This window comes from Euleptes europaea, chromosome 10, assembly GCF_029931775.1.
Source record: "Euleptes europaea isolate rEulEur1 chromosome 10, rEulEur1.hap1, whole genome shotgun sequence".
NCBI lineage: Eukaryota > Metazoa > Chordata > Lepidosauria > Squamata > Sphaerodactylidae > Euleptes > Euleptes europaea.
This window is the reverse complement of record NC_079321.1, coordinates 60,106,077-60,130,450: the sequence shown is the minus strand read 5'-3', so window position 1 is coordinate 60,130,450 and position 24,374 is coordinate 60,106,077. Positions and strand designations below refer to the sequence as shown.

Below are 24,374 nucleotides of genomic sequence, written 5' to 3'. Positions count from 1 at the left end.
TGCCAAGTCAAAATCTGTTCCAAGGTCAAGGCCACAAGAGCATCAGGCAGTATTAGAATCCACGGAGAACACAGGGTGGTAGTAACAAGTTGTCCCCACCCTGGCCTGGATGCAGGTACCTGCTTAAATAGGCCTAGGGTGAACCAGCTGTTGCTTGTTCTTCTGACTCAGCATTCCCTGCTGAGTGAAGCACATTAACCTCATCACTGTCAGCAGGGAGTGCTCTTCACTGGGCCTGCAGTCTAGCACTCCTTGTACGCTCGTGTAGGAGTGCTCTGAACCTTTGATGCCTCTGCTCCATCGGCTTTGGGGGGCTCTCTGGTGACATTGCCCGCAGCTGGCTCTCTGACACAGATGAGTCCCCTGCTCTGGGCAGTTGTAGTCATGGGGGGAACTCGTCTGTCTGGGGCTGCTCGGCCTGCTGCTGTTCCTCCCTTCCATTGCCTGCTGCCTCAAGGTCCTCCTCATCTGAGGAAGCCTCAGCAGGCTGCCCCACTAGTGCTGCAACGTGGCTGTACAATTTGATATTTGGTACAGCTAGACCTCCTCTTTTCTTCTCATCTTGTAATACTTTAAATCTTACTCTTGGCTTTCTTCCACTCCATTTTTTCAGTCTTTTCATCTATGTAAATCGGTAACATCTGGAATAAGAAAATCAGCTCTGGTAATATATTCATTTTGATTGCAAAATTCTTCCTAACCACGACATTCTTAACCTTTCCCATTTTTGAATATTTTCACAGATATTTGTCCAAACTCTTTGATAGAGGTTATCTTTGTAGAGGTTATCTTTTTGTTCTGTTGCATATATTCCCAGATATTTTATTGGTTTTTTAGTAACAGTGCATTCTGTTATTTTATTTTTCTATCTCTTCTTCCTCTTCTTTGGAAAATCTTGCAAATTAAACTGGGTGGAGCTGTTGAGTGACCAGGGAGTCCTGCCTTATGTTGCCATTTCTCACATCAAAGATAGAAGGCATGCCAAAAATCTGACGAGGTACTAAAAGCTCTATATCTTCAGTTCTTACAACTCCTAGGACAGTTTACTATATATAAAAAAAACAGGAACAGTCTTCAAAACCTCATCTGCAGAAAGTATGCTAATGCATTATTATAATTATTTAGTTTTTCCTCTGTGTGTACGTATGCATGCATGTACAATGCACACATATACAATGCTGAGGCAAAAGGAAGAAGCGGCCTGTCTTGCATGGTGCCTTCCTTATGTCCGTGCTTTAGTACAATTTCTATTAAGTTCTGAATGGTGAAAATCAACTTCTCCTTAGAAACTAGTTTTAATGTAGCTCTATGAAATATGTGGGTGTTACATTATATATATTTAATTTTGAGTATTGAGAGCCACCTTGTGGATTTTTTATTATTGCACATTGTCTGTTATTCAATGTTTTCAGTACACAAACCAGAGTGCTGCGGTTTTGGACTGTGTTACATTTACATTATAAGCATGTTAACTATGATTTCAGTGTTTTGCATGGTATTTTCTGTTCCCAGCACCTTTCATAGAGTCTTTTCCCTTGGGTACTCATCTTGTGCTGAAGTGAGGGAGCATGTGCTTAAAACTGAATTAGTTCCATAAGACTAATCTTGCCTGCTTTAATTTGGCTGGGGATTATTGAGAACAAAACAGTGAGCAACCTATTTCTTTTCTTTTTTTTTGTAGATACATATGAATATAGTGTTCCAGTACTCTTACATCTCTAATAACAATGCATGACAATTTCATTCTCTTCTAAAATAAAACTACCGTATTTTTCGCTTCATAAGACGCACTTTTTTCCTCCTCAAAAGTGAGGGGAAATGTCGGTGCGTCTTATGAAGCGAATGTGCGGACCCCCGCCCCTCCCCCCAGCCGCTGGGCGCACCCGAACGCAAGCCGGCGTTCTGCCGGGACAGCCAGCTGGGAGGCGGGGTATTTAAACTGCTCTGTGCTGCCTGCCTAGGCAGCGCAGAGTAGTTTAACCTCCCCCGCTTCCTGTTCCTGAGTAGACCGAGGGGGGGGTCTGGTTGAGCATAAGGCAGCTTAACGAGGAGGGGCCCGTGGCTCAGTGGCAGAGCCTGTGCTTTGGCATAGCAGGAGGCCCCCGGTTCAGTCCCTGCGGGGAGCCTCCGCTCCCACCCGCCCCTCGCCCCGGCGAGCTCAGCGCTGCCCGGCCTCCGCCTCCCCCCCCCACTCACTGCACCCTTCCGCTCGCCCGGCCTCCGTGCAGTGGGGATCGCCGAGGGGGAAGTGGGAGAGGGAAGAAAGGAAGGCCGGGGGGTCGGGGGTGGGGGGTCTGCTTACCTCCAGCGCCGGCCGCCCAGGAGCCCAGCAGCAGCAGGAGCCGCCCCAGCACCACCATCTTCAACCCCCGGCCTTCCTTTCTTCCCTCTTCCCCCTCGGCGATCCCCACTGCACGGAGGCCGGGCGAGCAGAAGGGAAAGAGGGAGGGCCCCCGGATCGTCCCGGCGGCGGGACCCGGCCTCGCTCTTTGCCCGCCCCGCCTGGTCTCCGTGCAGCGAGTGGGGGGGAGAGGCGGAGGCCGGGCAGCTCCGAGCTCGCCGGGGCCAGGGGCGGGAGGGAGCGGAGGCACCCCGCAGGGACTGAACCGGGGGCCTCCGCCTCCCCCCCCCACTCACTGCACGGAGACCAGGCGGGGTGGGCAAAGAGCGAGGCCGGGTCCCGCCGCTGGGACGATCCGCGGGCCCTCCCTCCTTCCTTTCCGCTCGCCCCGACCGCCCGGCCTTCCTTTTTTCCCTCTCCCACTTCCCCCTCGGCGATCCCCACCGCGTAGGCATTTCAGAGCCGTAACAACGTTGCTGCTGCTGCATTGAGCTGCTGGTGTCTTGCAAGCGGGGCCTGCAAATATGTATTTCCACCCCCTTGTGTGTGTATGCGCGAATAAAAGGAGGGGGGGAGGAATAGTTTACAAGGGTTGCAGCAGGCAGGCCCCCACCAGGAAACAAAGGCCATTTATTCATGGAAGGTTTTGCATTGGATTTGCCGCTCTTTAGATGCACTTTTTCCCCATCCATATTCTCAAAACTCAACAATAAGCCCCCGTGCAGAACTTTGAGAATTCAGATGGGGAAAATGTGCCTCTATAGAGTGACAAATCCAATGCAAAACCTTCCATGAATAAATAGCCAAAAGGAGAAAGAGAGAAAAGATTTCTCCCCCCCCCCCAATTCCCCAAGATGGCATGCAAAACGCCTCCCCACCCCCATGCAAACAGACCTGCTGCTGCTGGTAGCCTTGAGCAAGAAGGCTAGTGCGTGCTGCAAAGCCAGGGAGGGGCCGATCCTGGGAAGGGTGCTTTTTTTTTCAGGCAGGCATGTTTAAGGGCTCCCTCTCCCTGCCACAGCAGCCTGCAGAGAGGGGGAGAGGGAAGCCTGGCTTGAAAAGATGGTTGCACATAATGGCAGGCAGGCAGAGAGGAGAGGCTCTTGCTGGGACTGAAGGGAAAAGGTGGGGGTGGGGGGTTTGCCTCTGGCTTGGGGGAAAAAAAGGGATGGATGGGGGGGTGAGTGGGGAAGAGATCTCCCCTGTGGACTCAATTTAAAACTTGTCACTGGCGTGTGAAAGGGGGGGGACAGGACCAGAGAGAGAGACAAGAGAGATTTCTAAATATATATATATTTATTAGTGGTTCTTCTGAAGCATTTCCTTTGCAGATCAAGGAATCCCCTCTTGTGGAGGAAAAGCAGGAGAGGAAGGGAGTTAAAAGCTGACACCCCCCCCCCTTTCCCTTGCCCGTTTTAATTACAGGCAAGGAAGAAAAGAGAAAAAGGCAGTAATGGGACCTGCAGTAGTACCTCTGCCAAGCACAGGCTCTGCCACTGAGCCACGGGCCCCTCCTCGTTAAGCTGCCTTATGCTGAACCAGAGCCCCCCCCCCTCGGTCCATCCAAGTCAGTACTGTCTGCTCAGACCGGCAGCGGCTCTCCAGGGTCTCAGGCAGGGGTCTTTCCCATCACCTACTTGCCTGTTCCCTTTAACTGGAGATGCCGCTGGGGATTGAACCTGGGACCTCCTGCATGCCCAGCAGAGGCTCTGCCGCTGAGCTCACAGCCCCCTCCCCATGGCTCTCCAGGGTCTCAGGCAGGGGTCTTTCCCATCACCTACTTGCCTGTTCCCTTTAACTGGAGATGCCACTGGGGGTTGAACCTGGGACCTCCTGCATGCCGAGCAGAGGCTCTGCCACTGAGCTCACAGCCCCCTCCCCATGGCTCTCCAGGGTCTCAGGCAGAAAGGGTCTTTCCCATCACCTACCTGCCTGTTCCCTTTAACTGGAGATGCCACTGGGGGTTGAACCTGGGACCTCCTGCATGCCAAGCAGAGGCTCTGCCACTGAGCTCACAGCCCCCTCCAAAATACACATGAACACATGAAGCTGCTTTCTAATGAATCAGACCCCCCCCCCAATTCAGTATTGTCTACTCAGACTGGCAGCAGCTCTCCAGGGTCTCAGGCAGGGGCTCTTTCACATCACCTACCTGCCCGGGCTCTTTAACTGGAGATGCCGGAGATTGAACCTGGGGCCTTTCAAGACCCCCCCCCCCCCGCCCGGCTTCCAGGGAGTTTCTAGAAGCCGGGCGGGCCCCTGCCCAACAGCTGAGCCTCGGACCGGGAAAGGGGGGGGAGGTAAAACTAGGCAGGCAGCGCAGAGCAGTTTAAAGACCCCCGCCCGGCTTCTAGGGACTCCCTGGAAACTGGACAGGGGTCTTTATTCGGCAGAATATTTTTTCTTGTTTTCCTACTCTAAAAACTAGGTGCGTCTTATGGTCAGGTGCGTCTTATGGAGCGAAAAATACGGTAATTGGTGCGGGTGTCTATTTTATAAATGTTATGCCCTTCACACCACTTTGTAAGTAGGCTATATTTATTTGTTTCTTTATTTTGGTAGGCAAGCACCTGAGGGTGAGAGAACAGTTTGCTCAAAGTGTACAATGGGATACATTTCTTTACTTTATAGAGAAGGGTGGGAGGACACATGTGTCTTTAAAAAAAAAAAGTTCGTACCATCATTCTTTCCTGTACACACTAGTAATTGAACCTGCTGGATATAAATGCTGCCACCATTTCATCCCAGTAGGAGCTGATATCCGGAGAGGCAACATATATAAATTATCTAGATAAATAAATACAAAATTTGTGGATTTGTCCCTTTGAGGTAAACTAATTAGTACCTTAAGCCCAAGTACACTGTCTTACTTAATAGGTCACTAAATAGTATATTCTCCATTTTCTGTGTTCTGAAATCAAATCAAATGGCCTCTTTTGCATAATGTTCCAGAGACATCTGCAATTAGATATTTGATTTCTTTTTTTCTTCACAAAGAATTCCTGTAGCTGGATGCTGCAGAAGTCTCAATGGTAAAACTAATCTGTTTTGTATGTCTCATTTGCCATTTTCTTACCAAACTGTATAAAATATATTTTGTATGTCATGGGCGAAAGAGTTGTGTGAACAGTTGAATATTTTGCATAGTTTGAATCCTTACCAATAAATGTACTTCTTTAAAATTTCAGTGCTGATAACTTTTCAAAATAAGAAAGGGGGTCCACAGAATTTCATAAATAATACTGTTACTAGCCACTCTGAGCCTGGCTTTGGCCGGGAAGAGCTGGGTAACAAATGGAAATAATACATACATACATACATACATACATACATACATACATACTACTTTTAAATATTGCTCAGAGAGCTTACAAGCTGTGGTGTAGTAACGGGAAAGATTTTCTTCTTTGCCATTGCCTAGAAACATGGAGCTGGAAGGTACCTAAAAAGTCATCTAGTCTTAACTCCCTTCACAATGCACGAAATTTATTATCATAGTCATGATAATCTTTTATAAGTACTGTGTAGAAAGTATTATATTTCTTACTTTCTCTGTAGAATTATACAATGAAATAATTAATGAAATATAGATTCAGAACTTTATAACCCAACTGGTAATTTGCATTTGGGTGGTATTCAAGGAATTCTTGATGTGCCTTTTTTTTAACTTTATATATACCCACTTTTTCTCCGCATTGGGAACCCAGAATGGCTTATAACTCTTTCCCTTTTTCCATTTTATACTCACAACAACCCTGTGAGGTAGGTTAGGCTCAGAGTGAGCAACTTGCCCAAGGTCACCCAACAAACTTCCATGACAGAGTTTATTATAATTTCTTTCTGTACCACAAGGTAAACTTTCCTCCTCAAATGTTATCACTAATTGTCACACCCTATTACCTTCTCATAGCTGCATTTTTTGACAAGAACTTTTTTTTTCTATTAGCCTTGTCAGGACTTTGATAACTTTGGGCAGTTGTGTATTCATGGTCAGCTATACATAGATGCCAACCCAAATGATGCAGAAACCTAGAGTCTGCTGATTTATATGCTGACATGCTTACCTTCACCTATCCAATAACCTTGCACAACAGCACTGTTTTTTAGCATGTAAGATAAATAACACCGACTGTGAGCCTATATTTCTTAGTTTGCTTTAGAGCTTTTAAAAAAAAAAGCTACTCTTGGTTATTTAAATTTGGCATGCAAAGTAATAACTAAGTCTTGCTATTCTCCCCCAATTAATAAAGTAGAGCAATTGTCTTCCCAGTTATTATTTTTATAGAGTACAGTACAAATATTATATCTCTAGCCCTCTATAAATTCCCCCTATTAGAAGAAGCCTTCAGAGGTTCTGTGCTGTATGTTATATGAAAAACAAATAGTAAACTCAAAAGATCCTTCGTGGAATGTTGTTTTAGCAATTACATTGACATTTCTGTGAGCTTCTGAGCCCAAGAGATGGAGGTGGTGATCTAATAGGCCATATAATGTAGAAGTCCCTTAACAATTAATAGTGTTTCCTGTGTGCTGCAGCTCATGTAGCTGTGTCATTTGGATTTTTACATTTGTTGTATTTGGAAGACTTTGCAGTTACAGCAATTGTTCTGTAAATGGTCTTATTGGGGGTGGGGGGAGAGTGGCTTCTGTTAGAGCAACTCTTGTTGAAATAACTTCAGCTGCTCTAGCTTTTTGATGCTACCAAGAACTTGCTTAGCAAAGTCTTTGTGTCCTCAAGCATCACGGCCAGTTCATTTCTTCTTCTGCAATTGTGGATTTCACAACCTGTTCAACCTGTTTCCAACCGACTCCAAATGTGTGTCATCCTCCTCTCAGCCCTAGTAAATCTCACCCCGACAGCGCTGCCATTTTCTGCTGCTTGGCCGGTCCCTGTTAATTCCCCCAAAACAAAGCCAGCGTGGTGTAGTGGTTAAGAACGGTGGTTTAGAGCAGTGGAGTCTGATCTGGAGAACCAGGTTTGATTCCCCACTCCTCCACATGAGTGGCGGAGGCTAATCTGGTGGACTGGATTTGTTTCCCTACTCCTCCACACGAAGCCAGCTGGGTGGCCTTGGGCTAGTCACAACTCTCTCAGCCTCACCTACCTCACACGGTGCCTGTTGTGGGAAGAGGAAGGAAAGGCAATTGTAAGCCACTTTGAGACTCCTTTTGATAGAGAAAAGCAGGGTATAAAAACCAACTCTTCTTTTCCTTCTGTACTCCTTATGTCTACCATGCTTTTATTTGTGTCTCTCTACTGCTGTATTCTGAGGAGATTCTGGATTTGGCAATTTGGTTGTAGGTTAAAATTCAGAAAAGGGAATTTTAATTTGGATCCTTTAATTGTCAATTGGGAGGGAAGGCAGCATGATATAGCCCAATCTCATCTTGGAAGCTAACCAGGGTCAGTACCTGGAAGGATGACCACAAAGGAAGACTCTGCGGAGGAAGGCAATGGCACCTCTGTTTCTCAGTTGCTTTGAAAGCCTCTTGCTGGAGTCGCCATAATTCAGCCGTGACTTGACTGCACTTAACAGACACAATTGTCAATGATTTATATGGAATTTTCATTATAACAATTATTTATAACCACTTTATTTGTGCAAGGCTGAATAAATATAATCCAAATATCTGTAGTTAAGATTTAGGTACTATTTAGGTACTATTTAGGTAAGATTTAAGACTATTCACAGTAATATTGACAACCCAGCTGTATGGGAAAGCTGTAAATCAAAAAAGTAGGAAGTGTTTTGGTGGCATTTTTTAAAGTGTCGCAGAATCACTCCCTTTGGGCAGAACTCTAAAATAGTCCCAAGCCACAACCAACAGCCGTTTAATCTTTTCAGTCTCTGTTTGTGTATATGTTTAATTTCACTATGTTACTGCAGCCAGGAAGTAATATTGTTCTGTAGCTTTTTTGTTTAGAGTCCTGTTCAATCTGCATACGAAATTTAGTGGTCTTTTCAGTTTTATATTCTTTAGTGCCGATCCTGAGAGCAGTACCCTGAAAATAATCTTGATTTATCATTTTTTGTTTCCAAAAGTAGTTTATGCCATATTCATGCTTTACGAACTGCTGCTAAAGGAAATAAGAAATTGAGACCAAGCTATAAATTGAACATAGGGTTCAGGTATTCTAAGGTCTTTATCAGAAATCTTTCTCTTTTGCTTTTGAAATCTAAACTTGAAATGTTTATTCTGGAAAATAGGCTTCTTCTATTGCCCATAACCTCAGGAAAGTGGAAAATTCTTTGTCCTAGTGGTAGATCAGCTATTTTTAAGATAAACAATCTAGCATTCTCAAGATGAATGACTTCTTTGGGACCTGGTATTGCTTCTGTGTTTGGACGGAAGGCAGACTTAAAGGCAGATGCAACATTTCTCTTCTGGTTCATAGGAGTATCAGTTCCAAAACACACCTTGTTGAAGTAATCTCATGCACTTACAGGTTCATGAAGTTCTGCATAAGAAATCGCCTCTGTGTTTGTAGTTGTGATCTTTTAAGATGAAATTAGAGAGTCCCCTTCTTTTGCTGTGGGGGAACAAGGAAGTTCTTAGCCAGACATCTAATTTGGATGAATAAAGAACTTCATGATGAGCTAAGGAAGAAAAATGAAATTTTAAAGAAATGGAGGCAAGGACATACCTCTAAAAAGTGTATCTGTGGGTTGCTAAGCACTGTAGATCAGCCAACAGAGAGGCCAAAGCTCAGAGTGAACTGAGGCCGGGGGTGGGGGGGAGGCTCACTACAACAAGAAAAGCTTCTTCAGATAAGTGAGGAGCAAACGCAAGGTAGAAGAGGTGATAAGCCCACTGTTGGGTGAAAATGGAGTAACTCTGACAGAAGACAGAGAGAAAGCAGAAAGGCTCAATGCCTACTTTGCCTGTTTGTTCCCTGAAGACGAAAACAGGCTCATCTAGAGATGGTAGTAGGCAAGGCTGCTTGGCTACATCCAAGTCCAGGCTGCTGATTGGCATGGATATGAGAGGTTGCTGAAAAGCACCTGGCTGCATTTGAGGAGTAGAAATCCCCCGAGCCAGATGGTATGCACCCGAGAGTGCTCAAATAACTTTCTAGAGGGCTTGCAGAGCCGCTGAGCATCATCTTCCATACCTTTTGGAGGATAGGAGATGTACCACAAGACTGGGGGGAGGTGAATGTTATCCCAATCTTCAAAAAGCAAGGAGGAATGACCCAGAAAACTACAGGCCAGTCAGTTTGACCTCTATCCCAGGAAAGATACTGGAGCAGATTTTAAAGGGGTCAATCTGCGAGCATCTGAAGAACAACTTCAGCATGGATTTGTTCCCAACAGGTCCCGCCAGACCAACCTCATTTCCGTCTTAGATCGAGTGTTGAGCTTACTGGATCGTGGGAATGCCACTGATGTTGTTTACCTTGATTTCAGTACAGCTTTTGACAGGGTTCCCCAAGATGTTCTGATGGGTAAACTGAAGGACTGTGGACTGGACTCTAGGATAGTTAGGTGGATAGTGAACTGGTTGGAGAACCACACCCAAAGAGTGGTTGTCAGTGGTATTTCATCTGATTTGAGGGAGGTGTCCAGAGGGGTGCCACAGGGTTTGGTTCTGGGCCCGGTACTTTTTCATATTTTTTATAAATGATCTAGATGAGGGGCTGGAGAGACTACTCATTAAATTTGCAGATGACACCAGATTGGGAGAAGCAGCTAACACCCCAGAAGATACAGAATGAGATATGAGCACACTGGAAAAGTGGGTGGATGTGAATATGATGCAATTCAACAAGGATAAATGCAGAGTTCTACATCTGGGTAACAAAAATGAGGAATATGCATATTGAATTGAGGATACACTTTTGTGTAGCAGTGTGTATGAATAAGATCTTGGGGTGTGGGTGGGCATTAAGCTCAACATGAGCAGCTGGTGTGATGCAGTGGCAAAAAAGACTAATGTGATCTTGGGGTGTATCAACAGAGGCATAACATCCAAATCACAAGATACCATAGTCCCACTGCACACCACATTGATTAGGCTGCATCTAAAGTACTGTGTATGGTTCTAGGGTTCACATTGGTCTTGTTTGCATTGGACAGATTACACAATGTGGCTAGAATGGAAAAGTGGAAGCAATTTCCTCCTCATCTGAGAAGGAAGCTGACATAAAAATTACTCACCGGAGGAGGGTTAGCCCCAGACTCGGTACAGGGTCTTGGACACTGCAACAGTCCCTGTGGGTCTGGGCCTTTATTCAGAACTTTGAAAGCCTCCATCAGCTCCTCTAAACTTCACTAGTCTGCTTGCAGGTTCTGTGTGCAGGAATCTTCTCATTCCTTCTCAATCTTCTCAGTTCAGTAACGCAAGTCCGTGAATACAGAAATATCTTTATTAATAACAAAGAGAGAGAAAAAAATCACTGAAAAAACATTAGGAGTTGTAGATTGAATAAAGTTTATACAAACTAGCACAGGTGTTAGAACACAATAATGCTGCTGTTTTAATTAGCAATAAGTAACCATACTCTTCTGTTCATATGGATTCCCCAAGGTAGACCAGATCTGATCATTTTTCCTGGGCAGAAACCTGCTTTTTTCAAAGAGTTTCTGGGGGAATGTGTTGGCTCAATCAGCTTCAAGGGGGCTGAACCAGTTTCAGATGCTCAGTTAGATGTTGAGCCTTCACATCGGTCAGGTATGTGTTGTTCATAGTCAGTTTGAAGCTGTGTTCCAATTAATGTGCTACAGAGATTCTCCACCTGTTGTTTTCCTTAAGATTAAGGAGTTAACACTTGCAGTTTAATACACATAGATCCAGATGGACTGTCAAAGTAAGGAAAAGGTAAAGTTTTGCTGAGATACAATTATTTATATTTGACAAACATCAACGGAAAAGGGGGATAATTCCTTTATGATCTACACTTCTGGGACTGATACTTGACCTTGCATGGTTACCAGACCAAAGGATCCTATTTAGGGATGCAAATTTATATGCAGCATTTTTTTTTATAGAAATTGATCATGAAGGACTTTTCTGTCTCTAAAGCTTAGAGAAGAAAAGGCTGAAAAATCAAAACAGACTGGATGGGTACAGCAAGTGTTATATGTGTTTTCTCTTCCCGGTGATACAGGCTGTGTCTCAGGTGGAGCAGCTGCTTGACTTGTAAAAGGTCCCAGGTTCAATCACTGGCAGCTCCAGTTGAAAGGGTCAGGGAAAAAAGCGATGAGAAAGGCCTCTACCTGAGATGCTAGTCATGATGCATACCTATTCTCTCCAGGATCAGATGAGCACATCTATTATATTAGGTGCATTGGAACACAGGCAGAATAATGCTGCTGCAGTTGTCTTGTTTGTGGGCTTCCTAGAAATACCTGGTTGGCCACTGTGTGAACAGACTGCTGGACCTGATGGACCTTGGTCTGATCCAGCATGGCCTTTATTATGTTCTTATAGTCTTATCCTGAGGAGCCACTGACAGAGTAGACAGTATTGACCTTATTACAGAAGCCTGATTTATGTGTTCATGAGTCATTAGCATAGACAAAAAAGCAGCAAATATTTTGCTTGCATAAACTGACATGTGCATATGCTACTGCAATACTCCTTCCTTGCAAGTTCTACTGAGAAGCCTGTCACATCCGTGGCCCACCTGCTGACTGGTGCATGCCATGAAAATCCCCAGATAGACTCTCAGACCATTTAGGCTTCAGGGCTTGCAGTGTTACTGCCAGTTATCAATCTGAGTTATAATATCAGTTTGAGAGATATTGTTATGCTTAACAAGAGAGACATTTAATTTGCATCCTATTTGAGTATGTTATTGAACTGTGTGACAAGACTCTGTACTTAACTATTATTGCACGTTAAATTAATTTTACATTGACTTTGATCTTCCATTTCCCTTGTCCATAAAAGGTACAAAAGTCCAGAAACAAACAGCTGCGTGAAATGTTTCCAGATGGATTCAGTATTCATCATGCTGGAATGCTTCGACAAGACAGAAACTTGGTGGAGAATTTGTTTTCTCGTGGATATATCAAAGTCTTGGTTTGTACAGCTACGTTAGCCTGGGGTGTCAATCTTCCAGCCCATGCTGTTATTATTAAGGTAGGAGCATCTCATCTCTCTGTATAGGACAGTGAGTCTCTGTAAAGCCTCATATGACAAGATATTTGCTGTAGTTTGCAAAAGGAAACATGGATGCAGGGGATGGTGGTTGCTGTTAATTACCTAGATTTTTTTTTTTAGCTTGTTAAACTGATTCTCTCTTTGGGAATCGAGTTTTATAACAAAGATTTAAATATACCATAGATTATGAAAGGATTAGCTAAAGTACACTTCTGAAATCCTGCTGTATTTGTCTAATTTTCATCTTCAGCTCATCTGGCTTTTATTCTTGTGTGTTTATGTTAATTTTTATTAACTTTTCCTCAACCAGGGAACACAGATCTATGCTGCAAAAAGAGGCGCCTTTGTTGACCTTGGAATTTTAGATGTCATGCAGATATTTGGCCGAGCCGGACGGCCTCAGTTTGACAAATTTGGAGAAGGCGTCATCATCACAACACATGACAAACTCAGCCATTACCTGACTCTGCTTACTCAGCAGAACCCGATTGAGAGCCAGTTCCTTGAAAGCCTTGCAGACAACTTGAATGCAGAGGTACTCTTTAAGTAATTCCGTGTAGCTAATGGATACTAATATTAGTAAAACAGAGAAAATCCACTTCTGTTTATATTCGGACATATAAAATCTAGCAGTTTTATTCAGTAGTTTATGGGGATTGTTGTCACCCTAACAAAATATTATACAAGAATATCAAAGCCTTGTAAAATGCAAATGTTTGAGGTTTCTAAAAAAAAAAAATTCTTTAAGCTTTTGCATGGTTACTTTTCCTCCAGTGGCTAGCTATTTTAACAGTAAAAGTTAAAGGAAAAGCCAGAGTAACTGCACTCAGTAGCATTTAAAAGCCCCTAAAACCCACAAAGATGTAAAGACTTTTCTTAGTGCATCTTATTGTTAAAGAACGTTAACTCTTAGACCAGTGGCATGAGAAGTTGGCTGCAATACCGCATATCCACGGGTACAAGGATTTCTGCCTGCAGAGTATGACTTTTGTGGCGTCCCCTGCTCACAGCAGTCCAAAATGCCCCTGAAATCCTGTTCCTGAGGCTTCCTTCTCCCCCAGATGCCGGATTTCAGGGGGCATTTCAGGCTGCCACAGAAGGGGGTGCAGAAAGAGTTGCACTCCATAGGCAGAAGTCCTTGTTCCTGTGGAAATGTTGCACAGCACCCAACCCAACAACTGCACATTACCTGAAGGGTTTATCCTATTCCTCATTAATCTGCCAGAGCAGATTACTTTCAACTAGACACCAAACTATCTCCAAAAAAGAAAGAAAGGGTAGACTGTTTGGTGAGAACTGAGGGGAAAATATTGGGGGGTATGGATTTGAGTTGTTGGGAATAGTTACTTTTGAACCTAAGACTTACAGTACATTCCTAAAGAGAGTTACTCCAGTCTAAGCCCATTCATTTCTCCATAAGAATGCACTATAATAATAGAATCATAGAGTTGGAAGGGACCACCAGGGTCATCTAGTCTAACCACCTGCACAATGCAGGAAATTCACAACTACCTCTCCCCCATACCCCCAGTGACCCCTACTCCACTGTTAGTCTACGCATGCAGCAGAAGGTACCACTTCAAACTGCAGTGAATGGGAGCAATAACCTTAATGGCTGTAACATTTCCCTGCAGTTAAACAATCAACATGCTAATGGAAGGAAGTTCTAACCTAACCATTTGCCTTCTGAACCAGTTTTCCATTTACAAAGGGTTATTAATCTAGGGCAACTTGGAACAATGTAACACTTCACCTGCATTCCATGCTTCTACCTCATCACCACCTCATTCTGTTGCATATGTAGACTAGGCCTTACTCATAGAATCTTGGCATATAGGAATACATGATCTTTTCCACACACCCAATTATAATGCGGCAGAGTAAGAAAAGACAGCATGAGGTGACAGATGAAGTCGATTGGCTTCTGTTCTTCTTGGGCTACCGCTGAGTTTCTCCTTGGTGGGTCTTTCTCCTGTGTGGTAAGAAGTTGGGGTTACAGCCTGTGAATCTCATCCATGAATTCTAATGATAATCAAAAGTTAAAATGAGACTCCCTGCACAGCCCTAAACAGAATTATACCCTTCTGAGTCCACTGTAGTCAGTGTAACTTTCTAACTTTGCTCAGGATTGCACTGTCAGCCACTCAGAATTGAAGTATCACTGACTTCAGCAAAGTCAGCATGAACTGTACTTACAATAAAGAAGCTGTAAATGGCCCATTTCTCTTGTCAGAAATTATGCCACTTGGTTATCATCTGAAGTGTATATGTTCATATGGTAGCAGTTTGTGAATATCTCAATCTCTAAAGAAGGCCACAAGCTATTAGTTGCCATGGAGTGTGCCAAATGAGCTGCTAATGCAAATAATACATGTCCCTTTTTCATTGAGTTACATAAACAAAATTGAAAGGTCAAATTATGGTTCTCCTTTCATTCTACTGTGTTCATAATCTCTGATAAAGAATTGCTCGTGCTATATTAGTTTGCTCTTTTATTTATTTGTTACAATATTTTACTCCATCCCTTTTTCCTCTTGACTTAAGGCAGTTTACCGTAAGAATTAAATCATTACAAGTTAAAGCCAAAATAAAATAACAAGCCGATATAGCCTCCTCCCTCAAAGATGCATGCTATTCATAGCCCATCAAAACTCTTGGCCAAAAAAACAACAACAGGCCTTGTAACACCTTGTAAAGATCTCCAGCGAGGTAGCCATGATGGAAAAATACAGGCTCTAGTCAATGGCAGCCTGGAGACCATGGTTGGCACAAGACCATGGCTTGACTCTCCTTAGAAGAACCCTGAGTTCGGTAATGATCGGGTCAGGTGGTCCAATTTTATTGGCCCCCATTTTTTCCTGCTTTGGGGGAGCCAATAAAATTGAACCCCCTGGCCCAAGGTTCTTCTAAGGAGAGTCACCAGCAGCTATGCTGAAAATTTGGTGCCTCTACCTGAAAACCAGCTAACTCCAGAGCTCCGCAAAGATTCTCCCTGGAGTATAATACAGCTAAAAAAAAAATTGGAACCCCCGCCCAGAAGGCGGGGGGAAACCCATACCAGTATGGGGATTCGGCTTTTTCCGGAAGTGCCAAAAAATTTCAGGTCTACTATACCCAAATCCAAAACAAAATTTTTGGGGGTGCACACCTCTAGTTGCCAATACAGTGTGTTCTGGAAGTCATAGGGGCTTAACGCACGGCCAATTTGTCTCGCTTTTGTGCCTTAATAGTAGCGAATCTCCGTGGTCCACACGCACGACCGTCCAAGGGCTGCGCATCGGACCCACCTTAGTCGCGAATTAAGGCAAAAAAACCCGGTTTAATCAATCCCTGTTTTCTAGCGATCTTTTCAGTGCTAAACCGCTACTTTTTTTTTATTCCGCTACATTACCGGAACGCCGACGTGCGTGTAATTACTCGGCTAGCTCGCTACTTATGCCCCTTACCGGTCTCCTCCGTCCCGCCCCCTTCCCTGCGCGAGCAAGTGCCGCTTCCCGTCCCCCGTCCCGCCCCCTTTCCTGTGCGAGCAATTGCTGCTTCCGGTCTCCCGTCCCGCCTTTTTTTAATTGACAGGTTGAGACGATGGTATACCGGAACGCTGGTGTTCCAAGAAAAAAAAAAGGGGGAGAATCGCCCTTTGATTGGATAACTCCTCAGCCAATCCTTGGGCGATGTCACTCCCCTGCTATCCCGCATTGTGAACTATCCCACATTATATGGTTGGTTCAAACGCACGGGGAGCCTCCAGCAGCTATTTGTTTCAGACTTAATGTGGGATAGGCTGGCGTCATGCGTTTGATTATCCAGACTTAAATATTGTGGGATTAAATATTGTGGGATTATTGTGAGATAACAGAGGAGCGAACCAGGAACATTCTGCCCATGCGTTAATGCCCATAGTGCTCATGATAGTTGCAGTGTTACTCTCTATGTTTTTAAGTTGCCATTTTTTATTGAAATTGTGCACATGAGCTGTCATAATGAAAACTGAATTATTTCATTAATTTGGCAAGTATATTCTACGCGATTTACTTTTTAGTGGATTTCCCCTCCCTAGTTGGATTCCTAGAGTGGAAGTAAGCAAGCAGCTGTAAGAAAAGTGGCTGGGGTAGCAATGGAATTTGCAGGAGGGATTTACTAAGAAAAGTTCAGCACCCCTTCCTCCTGCCCATAAGTTCTCATGCCTAATGGTAAATGCCTAATATAGGTGGTGATGATGATGATGCAGTTCTCATATCATCAGCTCTTGTGCATTTGCTCAGCAAATGTGAAGACTGGGATCATGAGTTGGAACCAACCAGGTTTTCTGCTGGTGAAAAAGAAACGAGGGGTTCTTCACTGACCACCCAAAGAGGTTTATCTGTTTAGCATGGGGCCTGCACGTTAAAAAAAGCCACTGAAGATGAGAGCTATATTCAGGGGTTGAATTGGGTGAGATTCAATGAAGATGTTGGCTTGATCCAACCAAGACTCACAATAAGGGTGGGCCGAACACCATCAAATCAACTAGTTAAACAACTCCCTGTCCCACTTACCAGGCAAGGGCAGGTCCAAGTCCACCTCTTCAACCTAGCCCTGGCAAAATATAGGCATTGTAGTCTGTCCAAGAATAGTAAGTCCAAAATGCAGTCCCAGGTCAAGAGTCCTCACTTATGAGTCTGTAGTACAGTCAGGGGTGAATCCAAGAAGCAGAGTCCAAGTCCGGTCCAAGGGCAGGCAACCGGTTCTCTGATTCCAGGGCACAGCTCCACAACATGATCACCCACTAGCACACAGTTACACTGGTCCCACACTGACCAATGCTCTTAGCTGAGTCATCCTTCCTCCACCTGAGGAGTAGCAGGGTCCAGATCCTGTAAAGACTAATCATTGCAGTCTCCTGCTTCTACAAGGAAAGAGCAACTGCTGGCTGCCAGGCACACACTCTTTCATCTGCTCAGAGCCTCTGCTCTGGCTCTTTGCCATATCCTTTCTCAAGATCCTTGGGGAGACTATGGTCGGTCCGGTGTACCCATACTGATTCCTCCTGCCTTGAGCGCCCTTCTGGCTCAGGGGCTGGTGGTTGTACGGGTGAAGGGACCCTTCTGAAAGAAAAGTTGATTTTTATATGCCGACTTTCTCTTCCACTTAAGGAAGAATCAAACTGGCTTACAATCACCTTCCCTTCCCCTCCCTACGACAGACACCCTGTGCGGCAGGTGGGGCTGAGAAAGTTCAGAGAACTGTGACTAGCCCAAGGTCACCCAGCTGGTATCATGTGGAGGAGTGGTGAAACCAATCCAGTTCACCAGATTAGCATCTGCCGCTCATGTGGAGGAGTGGGGAATCGAACCTGGTTCTCCAGATCAGAGTCCACTGCTCCAAACCACTGCTCTTAACCACTACACCACGCTGGTTCTGCTTCGCTGGAACCTACCTTACAGGGAGTTTCTTCCAGTGTGGGTCTCAGGAACAGGTCATCCTGTGATGATGACTTATCCTCCCATGGTGATCCAAGGCTGCTCATGACACTCCTCTCCTAAACTTCTAATTTTCCTTTTGAATAATAGCTGTACCCATTGTTTTCTGAGATGTTGACCATGTATAGTCTCTCTTAAGCTTTCTCCTCTCCCAGGGTCATGTTGAATTTTGACATAAGAGCAAGCAGGGGTCAAGGAGCATTCTGTTGCTCTTAAGCCTTGCTTTGTTTTCCATTAGGGAAAGAGGACGAGCACACTGCTCTGATGCTATTCAAATACTGTCCACAGGAGGCAGTCTAGTTTTGAAATTGCCAAAATTTTGCAGAACAAAAGTTGGAGAGAATTTTTTTCTTGTTTAGCCAACTTCAAATGGAAAAATAGAATGCAATTTTGTCTTCTTTTTTTTTAAAAAAAGTTTAATTATGCTTTAAAAGATCTAGTGCACAGTAAGCATAAAATTAATCTTCGGTGGTCAGGAGCCATGCCAGCTTCCGACAACTGAGCGTCAATGCTGAAGTGTGTTAATGATTTCTAATAAACTTATGTTAGTGAAAATAGCAATGCATCTCAGCTGGCGTAACTGAAAATGCTGAAAAGCAGAAGTGTGAAGCACTGACAGGGCCATGAAACCTTCATTTTTTATGTACTCGGGAAAACTGTACATGACTTTTTCCTGCTGACATGACAAGCCAGGAAAGATCAGTACTGGCTTGATTACAGAAAATCAATTGTTAAGTCAGGCCAATTACAAAAGTCTTTCATTTCTCTTGATTGTAACACAGTCATTTGTCTCTTTCGGTTCAGATAGTCATATTAAGTATACTTTCTACTTGTGTAACTAGCTTGTGCAGTAATCTGGGGGTGTGTGGAATGCTTAGAAGTCACCATGGAAAATCTGGTTAAAGAAATATTTTTAATGTAGCAACACTTTGGGAAGTTGGGAGCAGATGTGACACACTGAACGGTTACTTTTGGATGAACTAAATTGACTCTTCTTAATTATGAGTTCAGTTGAGTCTGTTTTATGTAAATAGGCCTTCTAGTAGCTTTGTGCTTTACATATTTCAAAGCCCAATAATAGTTCGTGAGGCAATCAGTGCCAAAAATTCAGCTATTGCCTAGGACAGTGGTCGGCAAACTCATTAGTCAACAGAGCCAAATATCAACAGTACAATAATTGAGATTTCTTTTGAGAGCCAAATTTCTTAAACTTAAACTATATAGGTAGGTGCACTTTTTATTAACTTAATAAACTTTAATTAAAGTTTTAAGTCTTAATTAAACTATAGGCAATTAAAAACACTGGTCTTCTTGCCTAATCAGTTTCTAACATTAGTAAGTACTTTTATTTTTCATTTGTTGTGTACAGTTTGTACATCTTCCCTCAACACTGAACTTCCATTCTGTGAATTTTGCATTTTTTACAAGAACATTGATTTTTGTGTTTACTATATGGAATTTCATGGTGGGACTTACATGGGCCACTGGCAGACATTTTATAAGGGGATTACTGACAACTGCCCTCTCCCCTGAACTGCAAAAATAATAATACTGGAAGGCAGAGCACGCTGCATGGACCAGCCAGCAACCAGGAATGACCGCAGGGAGGGGAGTGAGTTCAAGGCAATCGACAGTTCGTTTATCATGCAGATGGGACTGGGAGGGGGACAAAAGAAGAAGCTTCAACTTCCTACACAGGCATTTTTACAAGCAGGCACACTCAGTATATTGGCGGTTGCACACTCTGGCGTTTGCCGGAGTTTGGGTCCTTCTCCTTGCCTGCAGGTATTGACCAGGGGGGATTTCTAGCGGGCTCGGATGACCTCTGAGCATGTGGGCGGCAGCCCCTGTGCAACCCTCCCTCCAAAGCACCCACAAAGCCCTCCGAAGTCTAGTCTGGAGGGTCCTCCGGCAGGGTTACTTCCGCCCCTCCTTGGCTTCTGTGCCGACCACGGAATCACAGCTCTGCACCCAGGCCGGCTCCTTCCTCTTGCATCAGACTCCCCCTGCCCCTTGCGTGAACTCCAGGCATCCCATCCCATCCCGCCTCGCCAGCCAGTGGGAGGAGGGCCTGCCGGGCCAAACCAACTGGTGGCAACACCAGAGGGGAGCACAAACCTGGAGCGAGGATTCCAGACCCCCTTTTACTTTCCAGTCATAGAACCAGCCTTTTTTTTTTTTTACTGCCGAGGTAATCCGTCTCTTTTGAGAATGAAAGAGAACTTTGCTCCTCTGCTTTTCTAATGAACTACAAAGAACCAGGCGGGGCTGTAAGAGGAAAGGAGCAGTTTGCTAAATCACACGCGCGCTTAGAGGGACGGTCGTCTCCTTTGGTAAAATGCAGCCTATGTTAGCGAAGGGTCTTTCCAGCCATTCACGGTCTGAGGATCTAATTACAGAGCCGCACTCCAGGGGCCAAAGAGCCACTTGCGGCTCAGGAGCCGCGGTTTGCTGACCACTGGCCTAGGATCAAATCAATCAACGTTTATATTGTAATCACTCATCACTTGAAAGAGGTAGAAATATGGTCCTAATAGGTTGTTTTCAAACACAGAGACGTTTACTATGGATTTGACAAAGAAATGATTTGTCAAGATGGACAGGTTGCCCAAAAGAGAGTTTGCTTCTTGTGCAAGCCAGTAGTGAGGTGTGTGATAAATAGCACCAGTATAAAAGTTTAACCAAAATGGTTTGGAGATACACCAAGTGTAAATGTCAAACATTAAAAGATGAAAGAAGCCCATAGATGGGTGTGACCCACCACTGAGATGTATCCCAGGTTTTGGTGAATGGCATTGGTGGCTCCACCAGCTTTTTTTTTCCCTTTAGGGGAGGAGAAAGGTATGGTGGGAGGGTAGGAGAAAGAAGAAAAATACAGAAAGAAAAAGAACAAGAGAAATAGATGTGTATATTACACAAATATGGGTCACATATTGCTTTCTGAGGTTTGCACATTTTCCTCTTCCTCCATGGAGCACATATTTCTTCCCTCCAGTTTATCCTCCCAACATCAGACTGCATGGGAATGTGCATGCATGAAATGCTGCCAATTTCCCTGTACTGCAATATTTTAACTTATAAAAATTAACCGGCTGAATGGACTTGAGTGCAAACAGCCAGACTTCTGGATGAAAAACCGGCTCCCTACTCACAGCCGGAAAGCAGAGCAGAAGCCAAATTGGAGGGTGCCTATGTTATGTTATTTATTTATTCTTTTATCCCGCTCTCCCCAGCAGCGTCGGGCTCAGAGCAGCTGACAACAAAGTCAAGCATATTAAATTCAATAAATTATCCCCTATTACTTGTGCCATTGGCCATGTACAGCGGCACTGTGCCAGTCACAGAGATGGCACGGCGGAGGCAGGAAAGTTTTACTGGAGTCTTGTGTAGTGTTATATGCCATGTCGTCCCCATGGACAGAGCGCAAGCAAGGTTGAAGACTGGGTTACCTGCAGTGCAATCCTGTGCAGCGTTACTTTCATCTAAGCCCACTGAAATTAATTAGGTTCGACTGGACTAACTCTGCACAGGATTGCATGGTTTCTGGTTCCGGCGTGTAATAGGAAAATAGTATTTTGAGATGCAAATGAGTGGAAAAGCAAGTTGTGAAGTCTGTGAAACAGTATATCTTAAGACTTAAAATTTTGTGAAGGGTGTATCCTATTGTTCCATACAGTAAATAGCTGCAAAAACATGGCTTTAAATATAAGTGAATAGGAGGTTTCTCCGCCAGGGCATAAAATGTTAAATAGTTGGCATATGTGCACTGTAGAGAATAGATGGCCATTCAGAATATGATAGCTTTTCTGAAACAAGCAAACTGGGAAGGCTGGAAATGCTGATGAGACACTTGAGAGAAGAATTTCATGCTGTGCCAGTGTAAACGCAAATATTTTACCCACTAAACACTCAGTATCTGTTTCCTGAAAAATTGACCTAATTATATGTTAACGTTAAATACTTCCAATTATCTAGAAACATTTGTGTAGTTTATTAGAAGTGTGCTACATCTCTGCTTGTTAGATCTTTCCTTTCTTACAGTGTCCTCTAAGCTTATCTCAGGCAAGGTTATTCTTATTGACAGATATCTCCTGCTGATATGCAAGCATGATAGTCAAAGGATGAAAAATGAGATGTAGATGAAATTGTAATTCATATTGCAATAAGAAACAAAAAATTATAATCATATTAAACAAACAAGTATACAGTTATGGGTTGTTGTTGTTTTCAAAATCTGTGAATTGGGTCCCTTCAGTATGTTGTGCTGGTGCCCACATGTTCCTTTGGCTCATATAACCTTCTGCTAATGGAAAATACTCCTGCATCAAGGCAAGAGCTTCTTGCAAAGGAAGAGTACACAGTTGCCAATGGGATGTAGGGTCCAACCCCTTTTTCACAGCTGTTACCTTGCTGTGATATGAGTTAATTTTATGTACATAACTTTCAGTCAAATTGCTACACACATACACACATATTCTTTCAAGGATGGTTGTGTTGCAGCAGTTTGTCATCCAGTGTGATAGAAATTGTAATAGGGCTATGCATCTGCCCAGCATGATCAGGGTTTTTGTATATACATACTTGTGTAGTATACAAATTTAGTAAAGCTTTAAAAGCTGGAAAAATATTGACAGGGTTTTGTAATTCTACCTATTCTTATGATTTTACTAGCCAGAAATAATCTGTGGGTTTTTGTTTCTTGGTCTGATTTAATCCTATGATATTTTTATTTAAATAATTTTATTAATGCTTCAGGGAAAAATATTTTCTAACATTAACAGGGCAATCATGAACAGAGTCACACCTTTCTGAGGATTTAACTGTGCATACGATTGTACTGTAAATAGCTTTTCTTGGAGATAAACTTGGATTATTGTGAGTTGCTTTATTTGTCAAACGTTGTACATTTAATTATGGATGAACTTTTGCTGAAGGGCTAAGTAATTTGCATGAAAATCAGCTGTGTTTTCTATATATACTGATCCTGGATACCATTTACAGCTCAAGTGGAGTTGTATAGCCCCACCTATGGCTAAAATATGAGACTTCAGGAAACTATGCAGTTTTGAGCTAGTAATAGGTTTCTTGCAATCCAGAATTTTTTTCTCTGTAGAGTTCCTAAGTACTGACTAGTAAAACCATTCCCAAGGATTTCCCCCCATTTTGATAAAGAAACTGGTTCTTCTGCTTTATTGTTCTTCTGACAGTGTTGTTTTCTACTGGTATAGTTAGTGGGAACTAGAAGTCTAAAAACAGAACTAAAGCAAAGCATAAGTATTAACAGGACACATTAAATGATGTAAAATTCCATAGTAGAATCCTAGTTTCAACAAACTGTACACAGTAGTGCAGACTACACTGTCCCTAATGATTTAGCTAAATAACTTTGTGAATCATTTAGTACAGGGCAAGACCATTCCCTATGTAGAAAAGCCCTCTTGAATCATTCAGCTTTGCATAGTTTGTGGAAAGCCATGAGAGTGAGAGCCTTCCTGACCTCCTTAGGCAGACCATTCCACAAGGTGGGGGTCATGATGTACAGGCAGCTGTTGATTTTGTCTGTTTGTAGGTTGGTGCCAGCAGAAGGCCCTGTTCAGATCAGCAAAGCTGTCATAGTGGAATGTAGGGGGAGAAATGGTCTTAAAGATATGGGGGACCTAGGCCATGAAGTGCATTGTATGCGATAGCTAATACCATAAATTGAGCCCGGTGACTAATGGGCAGCCAGTTAAATGCCTGCAGGATGGGAGTAATATGCGTGCTCTATCTAAGTTCCGATCATAACCAAGCCGCAGCATTCTGCACCAGCTAGAATTTCCGAATTGATTTTTAAGGGAGACCAATGTACAGTGAATTGCAGTAGTCTAGTATCGATGTTACTGTGGCGTGGATCCAGGTGGCTAGATCAGCCACATTAAGAAGAGGGGCCATCTTTTGGGCTAGGCTGAGTTGGAAGAAAGCATTTTTAGCAACGGCATTAACTTGCTTCTCCAGTAATAAAGCTGGGTTCACTATAATCTCAAGGCTCTTAGCTGAGTCAGCAAGTGTCAGCAGAAGTGGGGAGCACAATGTCCTTTAAGATCTCTGCCTTCCCAACCAGAATTACCTCTGTCTTTTCAGGATTTAATTTCAATTTGCTCACTCTTAGTCAGTTTACCACAGCAGCCAGGCAGTTATTCAGGACTTCTACTATATTGTCAGGGGATTTGGTTAAGGATATATAGAGCTGGGTATCATCCTCATATTGACGACATCCAACTCCAAAGCTACAAATGATTTGTCTTAAGGGTTTTACATAGCGATTGAAAAGCATGGGGGATAGGATTGTGCCCTGTGAAACTCCAAAGGATAGGGTCCCACACTGATGACAACTTTGAGTCTGACCTGTGAGGAATGATTTGAACCAGTTCAGAACGCATTGCCTGATACCTACATCTGCCCCCAAGCTCCTCAACACAGTGGTGTGA

General features: G+C 43.7%; 1 protein-coding gene across 1 annotated transcript in view; it reads left to right on the top strand.

Annotated features, from left to right (window-relative positions):
* ASCC3 (activating signal cointegrator 1 complex subunit 3) overlaps positions 1 to 24,374 on the top strand; it is a 267,934-nt gene that overhangs the window by 126,644 nt on the left and 116,916 nt on the right. The window contains exons 14-15 of the mRNA XM_056856333.1: positions 12,236 to 12,427; positions 12,759 to 12,983. Of these exons, the coding sequence (XP_056712311.1) occupies positions 12,236 to 12,427; positions 12,759 to 12,983 (417 nt within the window). The remainder of the gene's footprint in view (positions 1 to 12,235; positions 12,428 to 12,758; positions 12,984 to 24,374) is intronic.